Source organism: Dasypus novemcinctus, chromosome 15 (assembly GCF_030445035.2).
Source record: "Dasypus novemcinctus isolate mDasNov1 chromosome 15, mDasNov1.1.hap2, whole genome shotgun sequence".
NCBI classification, from domain to species: domain Eukaryota; kingdom Metazoa; phylum Chordata; class Mammalia; order Cingulata; family Dasypodidae; genus Dasypus; species Dasypus novemcinctus.
This window is the reverse complement of record NC_080687.1, coordinates 39271574-39294067: the sequence shown is the minus strand read 5'-3', so window position 1 is coordinate 39294067 and position 22494 is coordinate 39271574. Positions and strand designations below refer to the sequence as shown.

The 22494-nt window shown below is 33.4% G+C and overlaps 1 protein-coding gene across 1 annotated transcript in view; it reads right to left on the bottom strand.

Annotated features, from left to right (window-relative positions):
* The window catches only part of UGGT2 (UDP-glucose glycoprotein glucosyltransferase 2), a 287143-nt gene that overhangs the window by 81076 nt on the left and 183573 nt on the right, over window positions 1–22494 (bottom strand). Inside the window, exons 24-26 of the mRNA XM_004463565.5 lie at window positions 19575–19670; window positions 15383–15485; window positions 12384–12463 (exon numbers count right to left, since the gene is read on the bottom strand). Coding sequence (XP_004463622.2) covers window positions 12384–12463; window positions 15383–15485; window positions 19575–19670 — 279 coding nt within the window. The remainder of the gene's footprint in view (window positions 1–12383; window positions 12464–15382; window positions 15486–19574; window positions 19671–22494) is intronic.

The window sequence follows — 22494 nt, the reverse complement described above, 5'->3', positions numbered from 1 at the left end:
AAGCGGTGTCTCACTGTAGTTTTGCTTTGCATTTCCCTGATCTAATGATGTCATGATCTTTTCCTATGCTTATTAGGACACAAAGTTATATATTCTTTGGATAAACGTCTATTCGGATCTTATGTTCAAAATTTAATTGGATTATCTTTTTATTATCAGGTTATAAGAATTGTTCTCTATATTCAGATAAAAGTCTCTGTTCAGGTATATGATTTGCAAGTATTTTCTCCCATTCTGTAAACTGGCTTTTCCAACAGTGTCTCTAAAGCATTAAGTGGTTTTAAATTTTGAAAAGTACAATTTATCTACATTTTTTTGTAGCTTGTGCTATTAGTGTTAGTCATATCTAAGAATCCTTTGTGGACTCAAAGGTCATGCAAATTTACTCCTAGGTTTTCTTCTACGAGTTTTATTGTTTTAATTCTTACATTTAGGTATTTGACCCATTTTGTGTTAAATTTTCTATATGGCATGAGGTAAAAGTTGAAAGTTATCCTTTTTTCCTATGACTATCCAGTTTTCCCAGCACCATCTACTGAAAACACAAATCTTTCCCCATTGAATGGTGGTGCACTGTTGTCAAAAACCAGTTGACCATGGACCTGTGGGTATAATTCTGTTCTCAAATATATTTTCTTGACTGATATGTCTCTTCAGTCCAATACTGTCTTGACAATTACTTCATAGTAAGTATTGAAATTTGGAAGTGGGAGTCCTCCTTGTTTGTTCTTTTCCAAGATTGCTTTTAGTATCTGGGTTTCTTTGTAATTCTACATAAATTTTATGCTCAAGTTTGTTGATTTAAACAAAAAAGCCAGCTGGGATTCTGACAGGGATTGTGTGGAATCTGCATATCAGTTTGAAGAGTCTTGCCATCATAACAATATTAAATATTTTGATCTATGAACATGGGATGTTTTCCCACTTTTTACCTTTTCTTTAATTCCTTTCAAAAGTGTTTTATAGTTTTCTGAGTATGTTTGGCACGTATTTTGTTAAATTTATTCCTATATATATTATTCATTTTGATGTCATTGTAAATGGAATTGTTTTCTTAATTTCATCTTTGGTACATTCATTACAAGTATAAAGAAATACAACAGACATTTTAATTTATTACTTTTTTTGAAATACAATTGATTTTTGTATGTTTATCTTGTATCCAGTAAACTTGCTGAATTTTAGTAGATTCCTTAGGATTTTCTACATAGCAGAAAATGAAAACAGAGATAGTTTTACATCTGCCTTTTTAAATCTGGGTGCCTTTCATTTCATTTTCTGCCTAACTGCCCTGGTTAGAATCTCCAGAACAATGTTGAATACAGGTAAGAGTGGACATCCTTCACTCTAAGGACAAAGTGGTCTTGTTCCGGATATTAGGGGGAATCATCCAGTCTTTTACCATGTATTCCTAGATTGTTGAGTGTTTTTATCATGAAAGGGTGTTGGATTTTGTCACATGCTTTTTCTGCATCTATTCAGACAACCTGATGTGGTTTTTGGTTTTCATTCTAGGCAACATTATTTTTTGTAACAGATAAATTCCAACTAACAAATAAATACTATTTTTTTGTAATATAAATCCTGATAACAAATCCAGAGGAGATAAACACCATAACAATGGTTTTTAAAATTATTAAAAAAGTTGTGGGTTTATAGAACAATCATACACAAATCACAGGATTCCTGTATACCACACTTTTATTAATACCTTGCATGGTGCAGTATATTTCTTTAACAATAAACTATACTATTGTGGTATAAAAAGCAGCTTTCTAAATACCTATAGGATTAATTATAGTATATTGTTTAACTTAGATTTACTGTTTGTGTTGTGCAGTTCCATGGATTTTTCTTTTCTTTTTATTCTAGTACAATATATACAACCTAAAAGTTTCCCCTTTAACCACATTCAAATATATAATTCAGTGCTGGTAATTATGTTCAGAAAGTTGTGCTACATCACCATCCATCCATCATCAAAACTTTCCATCGTCTCCAAGAGAACTTCTTTCTGTTTTAAGCCTCAGCTTCCTATTCCTACCCCTACCTCATCCCCTGGTAACCCATATTCTAGATTCTGACTCGATGAGTTTGCTCATTCTAATTATTTCATATCAATGAGATCATAGAATATTTGTCCTTTTGTGTCTGGCTTATTTCATTCAACATGATGCCTTCAAGGTTCATCCATACAAGTCTTTTGACCATTCTTTAAATTCAGTTGTCTGTTTTTGAGTTGACAGCTTTCATTATAAATTCTAGTTATTAAACTATTATATGATATGTAGCTTCCAAATATTTCCCCTCATTGTGTAGGCTGTCATTTTACTTTTATAATAAAGTCTCTGAGGCACAAAGTTTTAAAATTTTGATGAGGTCTCATCTATATATATTTTTTCTTTATTTGCCTGTGTTTTGGGTATAAAGTCTAAGAAACCATTGCCTAACACAAGGTCAAGAAGATGTTTTCCTACGTTTTCTTCCAAGAATTTGATAGTTCTGGCTCTTATATTTAGGTCTTTGATACATTTTGAGTTGATTTTTGTATATGGTGTGAGGTAGAGGTTCACCTTCATTCTTTTACAAATGGAGATCCAGTTTTCCCAGCACCATTTGTCGAAGAGCCTATTTTTTCCCAATTGAGTGATATTTGCCAACTTGTCAAAACTTGGTTGGCCATAAGCGGGAGAGTTGATTTCTGGGCTTCCAATTTGATTCCACTGGTCTTTATACCTGTCCTTGGACCAACATCATTCTGTTTTGATTACTGTGGCTTTGTAGTAAGTTTTAAGACCAAAAAGTGTGAGCCCTCCAACGTCATTCTTTTTCACCATGGCTTCAGTTATTCAGGGCCTTACAACTTTCTATAAACCTTATAAAATCTTATAACCTTCTTTAAATTTGGTGATTGCCTTTTCTATTTCTGCAAAAAAGGTTGCTGGAATTTTGATTGGGATTGCATTAAATCTATAAATTGTCTGGATAAAATTGAGATCCTGACAATATTTAGTTTTACAATCCATGAATGCAGAATATTCTTCCATTTATTTAGGTCTTCTTTGATTCCTTTCGGAAATGTTTTGTGGCTTTTTTATACAAGTCTTATATCTATGGTTAGATCTATTCCTTCATATTTGATTATATTAGTTGCTATTATAAATGAAAACTTTTCTTGATTTCTTCTTCAGATTGTTCATTGCTTGTGATTAGAAGCATTACTGATTTTTGGTTTTTGATCTTATACCCTGCCACTCTGCTGAATTAATTTATGAGCTCTAGGAGCCTCATTGTAGGTTTTTCAGAATGTTCTGTATATAGGATCATGTTATCTGCAAATAGGGAAAATTTTACTTCTTCCTTTCAGATTTGGATGCTTTTTAAACAGAAGTTTAGATTTTATATTTACAGAAAAATTACACTGAAATTACAGAGAATTCCTATATAACCCCCCACACCCATACACACATAGTTTCCACTATTATTAACATATTAATGTTGTACATTTGTTACAGTTGACGAACCAATATTGAAGCCATGCTACTAACCAAAATCTATAGTTTACATTATGGTTTACACTTTGTGCTGTACAGTTCCACAGGCCTTGACAAATGCATAATGTTATGTGTCCATCATTGCAGTATCATATGGAACAATCTCATTACCCCAAATAATGCCCTGTGTTCCACCCATTCATTCCTTCCCTTCCTTTCTGAACCCCTGGCAACCATTATCTTTATATCAGTATTAGAAATTCTTCTGTTAACACAAGATAAAAACTATAATAACAATAAATATACTCTGGTCTGTGGTTATACTCCCTCCTTATATTTGTTCATTATGCAATCTTGAGGGTTTTGGGATGATGAGCATCTTTTTATGTGCTTTTTAGCCATCTATATTCCCTCTTTGAAAAAGTGTCTATTCACACCTCTTGGCCATTTTTAAAAAGAGTTGTCTTTTTTTAAATTATTGAGTTATAGGATTTCTTTATATATGCTGGATATTAGGCCCTTATCAGATGGGTGATTTCCCAATATTTTCTCCCATTGAGTAGAATGCCTTTTTACTTTTTGACAAACTCCTTTGAAGCACAAAATACTTTAATTTTGAGGAGGTCCCATTTATCTATTTTTTCTTTCATTGCTCATGTTTTGGGTGTAAAGTTCATAAAACCACTTACTAACACAAGGTCACACAGATACTTTCCTTGATTATCTTCTAGGAGTTTTATGGTCCTGGCTCTTATATTTAGGACTCTGATTCATTTTGAGTTAATTTTTATATAGGGTGTGAGATAGGGGTCTTTTTCATTCTTTTTAATATGGATATCCAGTTTTTCTACTATCATTTGTTAAAGAAATTATTCTGTCCCAGTTGAGTGCACTTGGCAGCCTATCAACTATCATGTGGCTGTAGATATGTGGGTCTATTGCTGAACTCTTAATTTGGTTGCATTAGCCAATATGTCTATCCTTGTGCCAATACCATGCAGTTTTGACCACTGTAGCTTTGTATGCTTTAAAGTCAGGTAGCATGAGTCCTTCCTGAGTCCTGAGAAAACTTTTTCTTTGTCAAGATGTTTTTGGCTCTTCAAGGCCCCTACCCTTCCAAATAAATATGACAGTTTTTCCATTTCTGTAAAAAATACTTCTGAAATTTTTATTGGAATTGTGTTGAATCTGTAAATCAATTTAAGTAGAAGTGACCCTGTAATGATGTTTAATCTTCCAATCCATGAACATGGAATATCCTTCCATTTATTTAGGTCTTCTTTGACTTCTTTTAGCAATGTTGTGAGGTTTTCTGTGTATATGTCCTTTACATGTTAGCTAAATTTATTCCTATATACTTCTTTCAGCTGCTATTGTAAATGGAATTTTTTTCTTGATTTCCTCCTCAGATTGCACATTATTAGTGTTCTACTGTGCCCACATGGTGAGCCAAGTACCTGTGCAAGTGCCCATGTAGCAAGCTGAGTGCCCATGTGAGTGCCTGCATGGTAAGCCAGTGCCCACGCAGTGAGCCAAGTGCCCATGTGAATACCCATGTGGTGAGCCAAGTGCCTGCATGCTGAGTCGAGTGCTTGCATGAGTGCCTGTGTGGTAAGCCAGTGCCTGCATGGCAAGCCAAGTGCCTGCGCAGCATGCTGAGTGCCCATGTGGTGAGCCAGTGCCCTTGTAAGTGAGTAATGCAGCAAGATGATGAAGCAACAAAAGAGATGAAGGGGAGAGTAAAGGTGAAGCGCAGAAGAGACCAGGAACTGAGGTGGTACAATTGACAGGGAAACTCTCCATATCAGAGGATCCCAGGATCAAATTCTGGTGAATCCTAGAGGAGAAAGAGGAGAAAGATGAGAAGAGAAGACAAAAGAAGAGAAATAGATACAGAACGTCACACAGCAAATGGACAAAGACAGCAAAAACAGCAGGATAGGGAAAGGGGAGGGATAGGAAAAAAAGTAAAAAAAAGAAGAAACACTACTGATTATTGCATGTTGATCTTATATCCTGCCACTTTACAGAACACATTTATCAGCTCTAGTAGCTTTGCTGTAGATTTTTCAGGACTTCTAAATATCAGATCATGTTATCTACAAATAGTGAAAGTTTTACTTATTCCTTTCCAACTTGTATGCCTTTTATTTCTTTTTCTTGCCTAAGTGCTCTAGCAAGAAATTCTAACACAATTTTGAATAAGAGTGGGACAGTGGGCATCCTTGCCTTGTTCCAGACCTTTACCTTTACCTAAAGGGAAAACCTTTACCTTTCACCATTAAGTATGATGTTAACTGTGGGTTTTTAATATATGCCCTTTACCATGTTGATGAAGTTTGTTTTCATTACTGTCTTTCAAAGTGTCTTTATCAAGAAAGGATGCAGAATTTTGTAGAATGCCTTTTCTGCATCAACAGTGATGATCATATAATTTTTTGCCTCCAATCTGCTAATGTGATATATTATAATAATTAATTTTCTTATGTTGAACCAACCTGACATGCCTGGGATAAAACCCACTTAAACATGGTGTATAATTCAATTCACACGTTGTTGGATTCGATTAGCAAGTATTTTGTTGAGGAGTTTTGCATTTAAGTTCATTAGAGAGATTGGTCTATAATTTTCTTTTCTTGTAGCATCTTCATGTGGCTTTGGTATTAGAGTGATGTTGGCATCATAGAATAAGTTAGGTAATATTCTTCCCTCTGATTTTTTGGAAGAGTTTGAGCAGGAGTGGTGTTAGTTCTTTCTGGAATGAATGGTAGAATTTACTTGTGAAGCCATCTGGTCCTGGGATTTCTTGTTTGGGAGGTTATTGATGACTGACTCAATCCACTTACTTGTGAGGTCTTCTACTTCTTTCATCAGTGTACACTGCTCATAAGTTTCTAGAAATTCATCCATTTCATCTAATTTGTCCAACTTGTTGGCATACAGTTTTTGTAGTATCTCTTATGATACTCGGTATTTCTGTGGGGTCAGTGGTGATGACGTTCCTTCTGTCATTTCTTATTTTATTTATTTCCATCTTCTCTCTTTTTTACTTTCTTGGTCTAGCTAAGCATTTGTCAATTTTACTCACCTTCTCAAAAAAAAACCCCAGATTTTTGGTTTTGTAATTCTATTGTTTTTAAATCTCAATTTGATTTAATTCTGCTCTAATCTTTATTTTTTTTCTTCTGCTGCTTTGGGATTAGTTTGTTGTTCTTTTTCTAGCTCCTTCAGATTGTAATTAGGTCTTTGATTTTAGCTCTTTCTTCTTTTTTACTGCAGGCATTTAGGTCTACAAATTTCCCTTTCAGCACTGCCTTCACCAAATCCCATAGGTTTTGATATGATGTGTTCTCATTTTCTTTTGCCTCGATATATTTACTGATCTCTCTTACCATTTCCTCCTTGACCACTTATTGTTTAAGTGTGTATTGTTTAATTTCCCTATATTTGTGAATTTTCCAGTTCTCCACCCATTATTGATTTCCAGTTCATTCTCCCATGGTCAGAGAAAGTGCTTTTTATTATTTTAATCATCTTTCTAAATTCACTGAGACTTGTTCTATGACCTAACATGTTGTCTATCCTGGAGAATGATCCATAAGCACTTGAGAAGAATATATATCCTGCTGCTTTGGGGTGCAGTGTTCTATTTAAGTCTGTTGGTCTAGTTCTTTTATTATATTATTCAAGATCTTTGTTTCTTTATTGATCCTCTATCTAGATGTTCTATTTCTGAGAGTGATGTATATTGAAGTCCCCCACCATGATTGTAGAAGCATTAATTTCTCTTATAGTGGGTATCCTTGTCTTGTTTTTGACCTTAGAGGAAAGGCTTTCAAGTCTTTCACCATTAAATATGATGTTAGCTGTGGGTTTTTCATAGATGCCCTTTCTCAGGTTGAGTAAGTTTCCTCCTGTTCCTAGTTTTCTAAGTATTTTTATCTAGAATAAGTGCTAGATTTTGTCAAATTAGATGGTCATATAGTTTTTTTCCTCCTTCACTCCTTTAATGTGGTACTTTACGTTAATTATCTTATGTTGAACCACCCTTGCATTCCTGGGATAATTCCCAGTTAATCATGGTATATAACTCTTTTAATGGGCTGCTGGATTTGGTTTGCTTGTACTTTGTTGAGAATTTTTACACCTATATTCATAAGTGCTATTGCTCTTTAGCTTTCTTTTCTTTTGGTATCTCTATCTTCTTTGGTATGATGGTAACATTGGCCTTGTAGGATGAATTAGGGAGTGTTCTCTCTTCAATTTTTTGGAAGAGTTTGAGCATGATACACACTCTGCATGTGTATAAATACCCTCATCATATCCTTACTCTTTATGAATAGTTTGGCTGAGTATAGAATTCTAGAAAGAAAAATATTTTTCATCCAAGATTTTGAAACCACTGCATCACTGTCTTCTAGCTTCCAGTTCTTTTAAGAATTTTAAATAATTAGGATTTCTTCACATTTGCAAATAATCTGCTTTGTGTCTCTGGAAGTTTTTAGGATTTTCTTTATTCTCTGCACTGTGACATTTCATAATGATATGCTTTAGTATAGCTGTCTTTTAATACATTATGCTGGGTATTTGATGGACTTTTCTGGTCTGGTCAATCTACCCTCTTAACTCTGATACAAGTATAAATATATTTTAAAATTTGCTTATTTTTAAATATTTTTATAGATTGTTATTATATACATCATACAGTACATCTTAAAAATATGATCTTTGTGAACTGAATTATAAACTCTTGAAATATCATTAATCTACAAATAAGGTACTGAAAATTTTAAGCAAGAAAACTAAACACCTGAAGGAAGAGTGAATTACATAGGAAACATATCAATAATAATTTCCTTTTTACACAGCACTATGGGAAAAAAGACTGTGGCAAGAAACAATTACTAAGATCCCTGGTAAAGACAAATTTACAGAAATATTACAGGAAGATGACATGGTTTTATGACTAAATTTCTCTTTAAATTTATTATTTTAATGGACTAATATAAGGTTTGGAGAAAAAAAATTTCCAAATATAGAATTAACAATTTTCAAATATAGAATTAATTTTAGAGAAATGCATCAAAACAAATTTGAATTAAAATAGGAAGCTTATGTCTGTTTCAGATTTAACTAGAGATTTAAATGTTAAGAAAATCAAAGGTAAATCCAGAAATAAGCTTCCTTAATGAAATATGGTATCCTGGTTTGAGTCTTTGTGGAGCCCAGAAAATTATGTTCTTAAGCTAACCCATTCTTGTATGTATAAGCCTATTGTATATATGACCTTTTGGTTAGACTCAGTTAAGGGCCCTTTTGATTAGATCACTTTTGATTAGGTCACCTTTGTTAAGAGTGCAGGGCTCAAGTGCGCCAACCTAAAGTAAGACAGCATCTCTGATGATGTCTTGATTTGGACATGTGCACAGCCTTGGAACTATAAAATTTTACCATAATAAATTCCCATTATAAACTCCAGTCCATTTTTGGTATTTTGCATTGGTAGCCTTTAGCAAACTAAAACATATGGTTTTATTGATAAGTTATAAAACGAAGCAACATGAAAATTATTTGCAGTTACCATTCATTAGAAACCACTGAATCCAAATGATTATGTATGTATGTATGCATTTATTTATTACCTTGGCCTTGCTAGGTATTCAGATTTACAGATTATGATGAATGCAACATGACCGAGGTTTAATAACTTATCTAAAGATACATCTCAATTGCTATACTGAAAAGTTTTCTTATCTTTACAAGGCCCAAAAACTATACTGGACACAAACGCATATAAAGTCCTACTCCAGAGGTTGTAAGAGATTATAAGAGAGAGAGAGAAAGATATATACACAGAAAATGATTGACTAAATTGAGTGAATGAGTAGTGTTGATAAAGGGCCTTGAATTGTAACTAAAATAAGTAGCTATAATTTGATGTCAATTTAAAAATTTAATCTCAATCAAGTTTTCAATGAATTAGGCACAATTAGTAATTTATATAACTGGATATGAAAAAGTAAGCATAAGCCAGAAATACAGACAAAAATACTGTCTGTGGAATATTCATATAAACATTGCTATAAGGCTCAAAATCTTAGGGGAGAAGTTTAGGGATTTGCAGGTGTAAAGGGAGTGAAGTGTATAAACCTGTCCAAAGAATGAGAAAAAAAGAGGGCCAAGAAAAAGATCCTGGGAAATGCAAAGGTTTTATAGGTAGTACATTAGTTATCTATTGCTGTGTAACAAATTACCCCAAACTTTAGCTGGTTAAAACACACATTATCTCACAGTTTTTGTGGGTCAGGAATCTGCGCATGGCTTTGCTAGCTCCTATGCTTCAATGTCTCTCAGAGGCTGCAATAAAGGTTTCAGCTGCGCTCTAGTTATTCAAGACTCATTTGGGGAATAATCAGTTTTCAGGCTGAATCACAAAGTTGTTGGCAAATCCAGTTCCTATGGCCCACTGGAAGAAAGGCAGAAGTTCCTTGCTAATGGCTGGCCAGAGACCACCCTTGGTACTTTGTCACAAAGGTATCTCTCGTTTGCTTCATCAATGGAGGCTCACAAGAAGAGTTGGAGAGAGAAAATGCCAGAAAGATAAAAGAACATTTTTTAATAACCTAATTGCAGAAGAGATTCTATCATTTTGCCATGTTCTATACATTAGAAGCAAGTCACTAGGTCCACTCCACACTCAAGGCAATGAATTTACACAGGTGTGTAAATACCACAGGATCTATGTTAGAAGCTGTCTACTGCAGGTAGGCAGAGGGGTAAAAAGAGTTAAGAGGGGACACAAGAAAAAACAATGTTAGGGAAGTAAGTATGTTAGAGAATATCACGAAAAACAAGTATTCAGAATGGTCAAATGCAGCAAAATGTCATCAAGTAAGAAATATCCCATGAATTTTGCAATTTTTCAGTTACTGAGTAAAAAATTCAGTCGTAAAGAGGAAGTTTAAGCTAAACCTTATTGGGTGGTACAGTGTAAGAAAATACTACTCATTGATGAAGCTCAGATGAGAAGGAATGAAGATGAGGAAGAAATGTCAGGGATCTGGAGGCAAGAAAGTTAAGGATGCAGGTTTTTGTTTTGTTTTGTTTAAATTGAATAACTGAACTGAGAGAGAAAGGTGAGTAGAAAGGTTAAAGAAAGGGAACAGAAAGGTTATGTAATAAAACAAGGATCCAGAACAAACGGAAAAGCAAGAGAGCAAAATACTGATCTTAAACAAGAGGAAGGAAAAATACCTCATTCTCATAACAAAGGAAGGCCTGGGGAAGTTTAGGAGATAAGAATAGGAAGCAATGGATGTGTCATGATGATGGGAACGAATGTTGTTGGGGGGGGAGAGGGGGGTGGGGGGGTGGGGTTGAATGGGACCTCACATATATATTTTTAATGTAATATTATTACAAAGTCAATTAAAAAAAAAAAAGAATAGGAAGCAGAGGGAATTTCTGCCAATAGCTGAGACTTAGGAGACAATAATTACTAGAAGTAAAGGATTGGGAATTAATGTGTAAATTAGCTCACTTGACATATGCTACTAAGTAAATAAGACTGATGAACTCATAGTTTTGTAAAAGGTATTAACAGTTTTAGTCTTATCCAGCATTATTAACCACTCAGAACACTGCTTACATAGGTACTATTTAACCTCAGAGAAGTTCTTTCCCTGCCATAGATTACGCTTGTTCATATATTCAACTCTCCTACTCTTATTATGTATCCCAAAAGCTTTATAGAGATACCACAGAAAGGGTTCTTGTTTGTGAGAATAAAAATTTGGACTCATAGAATTAAAGGATCTCTCATTTAATGCTACAAAAATGAAAAATTTAGTTCAGATTTACAGAGGCATGTGATAAAATTTGAAATACAAAAGATAAATGAGACACATGCAAATGGAATGAGATGAAGACAAGATCTCAGGAAAGGAACTGATGAAACAATGAAAAATAAGTCTAAATTATTTGTACTTTAATTTGCCCTAACCTTTCATTTAACTTTTCTAAGTTTCTCAGCTTATTGTTTTATAAATATTAAAAACACTTTCCATGTTTAAAAATTACACCTGCTCAAGGAAATAAACTTTGTTTATCAATTATAAAAAATACAATTCAATAAGTAAAGGATTAAATTAATGCTATTTTTCTACCTATCCTGTGTATGTGTATTTTTTGTTTAGCGTTAGAAATTTAATTATACAAGGAAATGTACATTAATAAGGCTCACAAAGTTATGTACTAGTCCAATGGTTCATACCCATTTTACCACTTTTTTTTTTTACATATCTGAAGGATGTTGTATACTCCTCTCTAAAAGAGTGGCTTACAATGATAGTAATTCTGATCCAGAAAGAAGGAAAATAAATTTTTGTCCATAGTTGAGACACACTGATTATTTCAACACCAGAATAGTATCAATGAGAAATATTTGTATATAATGATATGCAGTATTTTCAACATTGACGTGTTATTCTAAACTAAGTGCATTTCAATACCCCAAATAGTAAATGTGATGAAATAAGAAAGATCATTTTGATAGTTAAGCTCTAAAATGTTCAAAGTATAGATAAACCAAAAATGATAATTCAATCTTATTTCACACTTACATATCTCTAAATTCATATACCAAAATCACACATCCAAAATAGATACAAACATAAATTTAAAAATTTTGATTAGATGAATTTACTGAGTTAGTTTATTTTAACTCTGATATCAATTAAGATTAATGAATTTTGCCTGACTTTCTGATCTACTGCGGTTAAGCATCTTGTAAAGGAAAAAAAAAGCAGGTCTACAATTATGAACTTTTTTTTCTTCTTCATTTACAAATCTTTCTAAATAAAATTATGTTCACACAGATTCCAGACTCACCTCTTTAAAGGGACTTCCGAAAGCTTACCCCTACAGTTCATGAACAACTTTATCCTCATATTGATAATCTTGCCAAGTACCTGTTAGAAAAAAAATTCCCATATTTGATATTAGGTTATATTAGAAGCTAATATCTTTTGGGCATTTACTATGTACTAGTCACTGAAACTCATCTCATTTGATCATCACAACATCCCTCAGTGGTGGCTACTTTTACAGTTGAAGCACAAAGATATTAATTTCCCCAGTTTCACAGAGTAAATCATGGCAGAAGATTTGAACCCAAACAGTTTTGCTTTCAATATTCCATAATTATGCTGCCTTTTAGCTAAAGTGATATTTTGCATGGCATCAAAATTTATAATAATAAATAATTACTGGAACCATGACCTGCAAATAAAAAGAGGTGATATCAGAGTAATAATGGCAAAGATGTCCTGATGCTTTTGTAATTTTACATGAAATTGTAACAGATGTAGGACATTCTTGGCTATATTCAGATGAAATATTCTATTTTCTTTTAATTTTATTTCCCTGGAACATAGTAAGAAGAAAGAATACAAAGAATTATTAATTTTGATAGCCCCTTTCTCTATACAGGCAACAAGTCAGTGAAGAAATGAAAGGTATCAGAAACAAAAGATATAGGTAAAGAAGGAAGAATAAAGTAGTTATATGCAACAGAAAAGACAGGCTAGATAAGGAATTAGAACATAGGGCTAAGGATTTAAGAGCTTTGGGATTTAATTCCTATTCTATCACTCATTATATTCACTACTATAGAAGACCTTGAACCACTTTTTCCCACATTAAATGATACAATATTCCTTTCTTTCAATAAATTAATCTATGCTATAAAGTAAAATATGTTATGAAAATAACTTGATCAGAAATATAGTATACTATTATTACCAACTGATGTAAACTGGAATACAATTACATATTTCATATCTCTGTACAATCCCACATTTCTTATTTCTAAATTTTACTTTTAAATACAAAGTTTCACAGGTAGGCAATATTTTTGTTCGAATAAGGACTCTATAGGAATAGGGAATTTGTACACTGAAAACCATCATACTAACTTCACTCATTATAGGAATGACTACTGAATAACATTTTCTAATGAATAATCTGAATAAATTTATGTCTCAAGAAGTTCGAATGTGAAGGTATACAAATGCTAAAAGAACAAAAGAGGAAAAGTCAGTCACCTATGGAATAGTCCTACAATAAATAGCTAAAATTGCAAAGTCTTTCCATAATTTATTTGTCCAAACTAATAAATAATTTACAACAGATATCTAAAACCTTTTTTTCAATAGGATTTGACAATGCAAATTAATTTGAGAGAAACAGCATTTGAAATTTTGAAATATATACGAGAATCACCCAGCTTGATCACTTAAACCATTCATCAGAAAAATTCTAATTATTTTTGCCTGTTTCCAAAAGGAAGTCAACTGTCAGAGGTCAAATAGATTCACTTCAGAGGATATTTTAAAATACTCTGTCTTAAAAATAAACGTATTGAAAGCAATTTCAAAATGGGAGTTTCCTCAATCTTGAATATAAGTAGAAAAAATACATGTTGAATGAAGCAAGCCAGACACAAAAGGACTAATACATATGACTGCATAACTATGAACTAAATATATTGTGTAACATATTGTATGATTCCATTTATATAAAATATAAATCAAATTATAAAGATGAAATTAGATTGGTGGTAATGTAGGGCTAGGGAAGGCACACTAAGGGGTGTGGAGTTTTCTTTTTGGAGTAGATAAATAGTTCTAAAATTTTTTGTGATGATGAATGCACAGCATTGTGGTTATACTAAAAGCCACTGAATATACATTTAGATAGATCATATGGTATGTGATTATGTCTCAATAAAACTGTTTAATAAATAATTGTGCAAGAATAGTCAGAAATAGCAGCTATGTACAGCTGGGAAAATAGGCAGTGATTGAGAAAGAATTTTCTTGTTTTTTTAAATTATTTGGTTTTTTTTTGTTTTTGTTTTTATTATTACTGAAATAATGAAAATGCTTTAATAATGACTGAAGTAATAAATGCACAATTATGTGACTATACCAACTACCATTGATTGTATACTTTGGATAACTGTATGCTTTATTAATATGTATCAATAAAATTCATTTGTTAAAAAAATATATATAGCCTTCCAATGTAACTAACTTATTCACATTTAACTACTAAAAGCTAGATAACAATTTGAACCTTTGAAATTCTCAATAAAATAGCGAGTCAGATTTTTTTGTAGGACTCATGGTCACCTAAGTTAAGATCATAGTTTCCAGCCTCCTTTGTGGCTAGCTATAGACAGATGATTTGGTTATGTTCTGACCAGTGAAATATGAGTAGATGGAACATGTCCATCTGCAGAATTGGTTCCTTGTTTTCTCTTCTTGCTAGTAAAACACAAAGATGATATATGGAAGTGGACTAGTAATCTTAGACCGCTAGTTAGAAGGTACTTCAAGAGGAAGCCTGAATAAGACAGAAGGTGTTTCAGTCCCTCACACTGTGGAACTACCTTATCAAATCAGACAGGTTACACTTGGACTGTTTGGTGAGAAAAATTAACCTTAATTTTGTTGAAGGTGCTGTTATTTTGGCCTTTGCTACAGTGGCCAAGCCTTTCTAATATTACGCACTTATTCCCCCTTCCCTCAGCCTAGCCTGTTTGGCAAACTTTTTACTTATTCTACTTTAAGCCTCAGCTAATGAAATTCAAGCATCAGATTCTTCAGAAGCCATTCTTACACCACATGGAAGTCACCTAACCTCTGAACTGCCATATATCCTGTCCACAGCTCTATAATTTCATTTCCTACATTGAAACATAGCAACCTATTTAAAATGTTAGATGAAGTAAATAATGAAGAGCACCAATATTTAATTATACTTGAAAACAAGCTTGAAAAGATTATCAATTTCAAAATAAAAATATTTGTTTTATATTGCCTTACAATCAACAACTGTGCCATCTTCTGTGCTTCTCTTGTCAATGGATCAACAACAGCAATGACATCAAAAAACATATTATTTTCTTGAGGATTTATCTTTATAATGCTAGAAAAATAGAAAATAAATAAACGAAAGGTGATGAGTTTAGTTCATCTAATTTCCTAATTAATCACGATCTTAGCTATACTGAGCGTCAACAGACTCCAGCTCCTACAATCTAATTTATTGGACTCACCTCACTCAGCTAAGATGGAGTTGAAGAAGGACAACCACCACACCATGGAGCCTAGAGTGCCTACAACTGAAAGCAGGAGGATTGCATCCAGTATCCATGTGGAATCTGAGCCTCCTCCTGACATAGAGGTGCAACGGACACAACCAATCCATCAGCCACCATGTCCACTTTTCCCACTCCAATGCCACAGAGAAAAGGTGGCATTGGAGTGGGAAAAGTGGACATGGTGGCTGATGGATATGGGGAGTGGCAGGAAGAGATGAGATGTGGCGGCGCCTTTGGGACTTGGAGTTGCCCTGGATGGTGCTTCAGGGGCAATCACCGGACAGGCCCACTGGATGGAATGTGGGAGAGTATGGGCCATGATGTGGACCATTGACCATGAGGTGCAGAGATGCCCAGAGATGTGCTTGCCGGGTGCAATGGATGTGTCATGATGGGGGGAGTGAGTGCTGCTGGGGGGGGAGTGGTGGGGCTGAATGGGACCTCATATATATATACATTTTTTTTAATGTAACATTTTTACAAAATCAATTAAAAAAAAAAAAGAAAAAGAAAAATCCAGCTTACTTTACACAGCAAAATGCAATTTTGAAGGTTTAACATGACTTAATAAATTAAAAAACTGAAAAGAATTACAGAAAATGAAAGTATGATTTTAAAAACTCTGATTTTAAGTCCAAATACATTCTCATGGATCATATATTTGGAAAAATCAAACAAAATGATTTTGTGTTTGTTGAATATATTACCTCAGATTTGAGTGTGATATAATTAGTACTTTTATTAAATTTAATGTTTCAAAAAATCAACACATTATCACAAGAAAATTCAGAAACAAACACCTAAATTTATCATACTTTACTTTTTTCTACTTTTTTTTTTTTAAGATACTTCAATTACATAAATGTTACAGAGGATATATAGGGGATTCCCATGTCCCACTCCCCACTTTTCCCACATTAGCAACATCTTTCATTAGTGTGGTACATTCATTAAGATTGATAAACACATTTTGGAGCATTGCCACTAAGCATGGATTACAGTTTACATTGTTGTTTACAGTCTCTCCTGTTCGACTCTGTAGCTTATGGCTAGATATATAATGGCCTGTATCTGTCATTGTAATGTCATTCAGAAGTTTCTCAAGTCCCAAAAATGCCCCCCATTACAACTATTTTCCCCTCTCCCTAACCCCAGTACAACCATGGGTCACTGCCTCCACAGCAATGGTATTTCTTCCATTGCTAGAATGACAATAAGTCTACAATAGAATACTAACAAGTTTATTTTAGTCCATAGTTCATTTCCCAATCCTGAGGACTCTGGGATGGTGAAGCTCGCTCCATAACTGGGGGGTATGCGAGTGTGTCTATGTATTCTTATCTGAAAGCATCAGAGGAGTAGTACTTCTGATTGAACCCTGACTGATAAAGTCCAGCATTGCTAATATGCTTCTCTCTACTTTTCCTTACTTTTCAGGCAATCTTTAAGTCTTGTCATCCTGCGTCCTATTTTCTTCATTTAGGGTAGATGTTCATATCTCTCCTGAGTCATGAGTTGTTGACTTTAGAGTTTAACTCTCAAGGTCAATCCTATTTCTCTTATTTTCATGTTATGAAAGGTACCTCATTATTTGTGTAAAAACACAAGTAACAGTTATGATGCATTAAATATCTACTATATATCAGGAAGGAGGCCAGGAAATTACGTATATATTTTCTATGAATTTCAAAAAAACCCCTGAAGAGTAGGGATCATCACTGTATTTTACAGATTATAAAACTGAGGCTCAGAGACAGAGGTCACACAACTAGTTAAATGGTAGACTAAGATTCAAATGCTGTGTTTTGGTTGTTTTTTTTTTTGACAAGAAAACTCATGCTATGCCACACAACCTAAGCTGCTCTAGATAAATATATCATATTAACATAGGCAAATACATTGAATGCAAAAGAAATGCCTAACTTATATACACAAACATGGGAAATGGTAGGATACTGGCACATACAGACATAAAAGTATGTATATACAATACATACTTTTATAAAAATTTATAATAATGTCCTAGAAATAAAAATAACTGGAGACCCTATTTTGAACAATAGAAATGTTTTGGTAATGGATGGTGGTGATGGTAACACAACATTTGAACATAATTAACAGCAGTGAATTATACATTTGAATGTGGTTAAAACGGGAAAATATTAGTGTATATATAGAAATAGAATAAGAATTAAAAAAGAAATCCATGGAACTGCATTACACAGTGAACCCTAAGTTAAACCATGGACTGTAGATAATGGTACCGTTATAAAATTGTGTCAAATGTACTACACCAATGTAGGTGTTAGGAATAAGGTGGTGTGATGGTTAGGCTCATGTGTCAACTTAGCCTGGTAATGTGCTTAGTTGTTTGATCAAGCAAGGACTAGTCAAATTGTACTGTGAGGACACTGCATGACTTAAATCACCAGTGAGTTGATTTGCATCTATGGCTGATTACACCTACAATCAACTGAGGAGACTACCTTCATAATGAGGGATGTCTCCTCCAACCAGTTGAAAACTTTAAAGGGAGAAGTGATTTCAGCAGTTAGAAACACCATTTCTACTTCAGACAGACAGCTTCTGGGGAATTCTTCGAGGACCTTTATTGGAGTCCCTGGCTTGCAGCCTGCACTATGAAATCCGGACTTGTGTATCTCCAGTTATATGAGACAATTTTATAAAATCTTGTACTATTTACAGCTATCTCTTGTCAGTTGTTTCCCTAGAGAAGCCTAATGCAGATGGTATGTGGGAAGCCTGTATTTTATGCATGATTATTCTGTATATCCACAACTTATCTAATAAAAAATAACTGGAGAACTGCAAAATACTGTCACAAAGGCATATCATACTCTTCGTCTATTGTGTACAGAATAGGCAGGTTAAAAGCAGCCAGACACACTGATAGATATGAAAGCTGATGAAAGAAAGTGGAGACTACAAACTTATAAGATCAAATGTTTCAGACATTAAATGTGGGAGTAAATCAATCTGAATACACTAAAATTCCTAAGTGTATAATATATTTAAAAGGAACTGTATAGTAACTAAAGCTGCCAATGATAGTTCTGAAACATTTATGTTAACTTATGTTCACCATGTAGTATTTAAGTAATCAAGGAAGTTTCAAAAAAACTTTCCATTTCCTGGGACTTAATTTTTTGTGAGATTTTAATAAATTTTTAACAAAAAGAGCGTTCCCTATTTAAACACATTACTCAATTGTTGGAAACAAAAATGAATTTTTCCTTGTTCTTCCTTTAACTGCACCACTATAAACAGTACTATGTTGATGCGGACTGAAAATTTCTAAGGGTTATGTAAGATGCAGCATTCCCCATATTCACTTGACCAAAGAACAGTTTTCACTCAGAATATCTATCAACATCTCAGAGCAGTGTCCTACAGAACACACTGGAATATGGCACTCTAACACACGATCTGTTTGAAAATTTCATAAGAAATATAGGCAAGTCTGAGTATAGTTCACTATATTTTATTAATCAGAACTTTTATTAACTGCTTCTTTTATACATTGAGAACATAATGATAAAAAGATAGTATTATTTATGATTATCCTGATACTGCAAGAATTCCAAATGATCTCAAGAAGTCTAAGAATAAGGTAACTCAAACTAAGTATAATTTACTTGAAACTTTGCATTACTTCTCTGTATTACATACAAAATATATATATTGCATATATTGGATATATGTATCTCATCATTTTTACTAGAATATCTATTAATAGCAAACCAGAATTTCTTCTAACCTTGTCAAATACCATACTTCACATTTATTCTTTATAACTTTAAATTTTGTTATATTATCAATATAAATGGAAACTATAAGTAAATATAGCACAGATTAACAGGAAAACAAATAGAGGGACATTATTACATTCTTACCTATGATTCTCTTTAAGAAATGTGACATCCTGCCGAGATACACGTTTAGGTAAAGAGGAAATAAGAGCATCAACTTTCATAACAAGGTCGCTCATACTAAATAAACAAGATAAAAAAATGCATGAATTTTTTGGGGTAAGAAAAAGTTCCATATTTCATATACAATTAATGCCTTGAGAAAGGGGAGTTTAATTTAAATATCTCCAATAGGTACATTTCATATAAATAGTCTTTCTTCCAAACACGTTACATAATACAACTGTAGAATTTAGTTTGCTAATTAAAAAATGATTGCTACTTTTTAAATAATCCTTTTTTTTTTCTTATCACTGTCATAATCTACACATTTATAAGTAGTGTTCTCAACAGTGTCCTCATCAAAGTAAGAACATAAAAATAATCTGGTGACTCTTCAATCCAAGTGTGTAAATATTTGCTGAATGCCTGTTACATGCCTAGGCTTTGGAGAGAAGAAAGAGGGACAAGAACAAATAAAATACCTGATAGGATGTCTTCTTAAAAACATTTTTAATATGGTTAAGAACCCAAGATTTTTATGGTTTTAAACTGATTGTTAGAAAGCTTAAGATCATATACAATAAATACCTAGATTAAAAATAATCAAATTCCAAAATCCATGATAGAAGAAATGTTTTATAATTTAATGATAAGTTGGGACTGAAATGCTGGCTGACATTTAAGGAAGGCCTCCTGAAAGAATAAGAATAAAAAAGGAAAAGAGAGAGAGAAAAGATAGGTACCTCCCTTTTAAAAATGAAAAAATTTTGGGAAACGGACTTGGCCCAGTGGTTAGGGCGTCCGTCTACCACATGGGAGGTCCGCGGTTCAAACCCTGGGCCTCCTTGACCCGTGTGGAGCTGGCCCATGCGCAGTTCTGATGCGCGTAAGGAGCGCTGTGCCACGCAGGGGTCCCCACGTAGGGGAGCCCCACGTGAAAGGAGTGCGCCCAGCAGGGAGAGCCGCCCAGCGTGAAAGAGGGTGCAGCCTGCCCAGGAATGGCGCTGCCCACACTTCCCGTGCCGCTGACAACAGAAGCAGACAAAGAAACAAGACGCAGCATATAGACACAGAGAACAGACAACTGGGGGGTGGGAGGGAATTAAATAAATAAATAAATCTTAAAAAAAAAAAAAAAGAGGAAATTTACATTCAGAGGGGTTGAGATTCTTTTCAGAATCCCTCTCCCATAACATATCATATTTTACTGGACTGTAAGGTCCTAAAAGTAGGATTTTTAAATTATTAAAATTATTAATGCATTTAATGGCCCTTAATAACCACATACTGAATGAATATATTAATTAATCAAAGTCATAACTCTTATTCCAAACTTTCTCAGACACGTTTATTAGCCACATAAACTCAAATATATACAATTTTAGTAATAACAGAAGAAACGTTTATGGACAAACAATGCTTTCCATGCTGCTTAACTTGGATGAACTGCCTAAGGAAAGACAGAGAGATAAGGAGAAAAGGAAAATCTGAGGTCCCAAACAATCTCCTAAGAGTCTCCACTGACTTTTCAACTCTTGAGCCCAATTTTAAAAAATCTTTTAATGAAAAATACCTTGAACTTAACAAAGGAAAGGGCACTAAAAATTTAGCACCTCCTAAAGATGATAGCTCTGAGAACAGATCAGATTGTAATCATCCCACTGGAGAAATAGATTTTATGTGCTCTTTAGGATAATTGTGCCAAGGATTCTGTTTCTGACATTCAAAATTCTACCTTCTTAGTTAACTAACTTTTTTTTTTTTGAGGTACCGGGGGCCAGGGATTGAACTTAGGACTTTGTATGTGGGAAGCTGGTGTTCAACCAATGAGCCACATCAGCTTCCCTGAGTTGGTTTTTTCATTTGTTTTGCTTATTCTTTGTTTTTTTTTTTTTTTTTTCAGGAGACATTGGGAACCAAACCCAGGACCTCCCATGTGGAAGGCAGGCACTCAACTACGTGAGCCACATCTACTCCCCCTAATTAAATAACTCTTGGGAAGCATGATAGTAAGGATGTATACATTTAACATATGTTCAGATTTAAGTGAACATGAATTTATTCTGATTATAACACAAACTTGTTTAGCATGACTTGTGTGCATGTGACAAATTAAGACAGTTAGAAGGGACACTGTTATAGTTTAACATTACTGGTTTTTGTTGTTCTGGTGGATATTTTGTTTTGAAATTCAGTTTTAAAATGGTTAAATAGCTTTCATGATATACCTAAAAGTGTAACTTCACCAAACAAGGTTAATTGTTGGTTAAAATATAAGGTCTGAAGTTTTGATATGTTTTTGCACGAAATTCAACAAATACTGAATCATTTGCTTTTGAATGTAAACAGAACCTAAATTACTTAATTATAACTATTATAATTATATTTTTTCTTTAAAAGTTTTAGTTTTATTTCACTTGAAAATGACTGGATATCAACTCTTCAATGAAGACGAACCCTTACTTTACTAGTCTATGAACATCTGTAACATAATTTCCTAAATGATGAATGTTTTATACTATCATATCCTAACTGAATGATTAAGTAAGTACATCATTTGGTCTGAATCAGAATTCTGTATTCAAAAAACAAGTATCAGAACGTCTAGTTCTGGCAAATGATAGCCTAATTTGAAAACACTTTCACCCCCAAAATCCATTATATATACTGTTTATAAGATACATGGACATACTGAAGTAAATAGATGGAAAAAGATAAATCAGGAAAATATTAACCAAAAAGAACACTGATTAGTTTAAATATCAGACCCCAGAGAGTTTAATACAAGATCATTATTTGGAAAAGAGTAATTTATATAATGATGAAAGGAGTAATTCACTAGAAAGATAATTATCAATCAGGTATGCATAACAATATATAGCTCAAAATATATAAAGCAAAA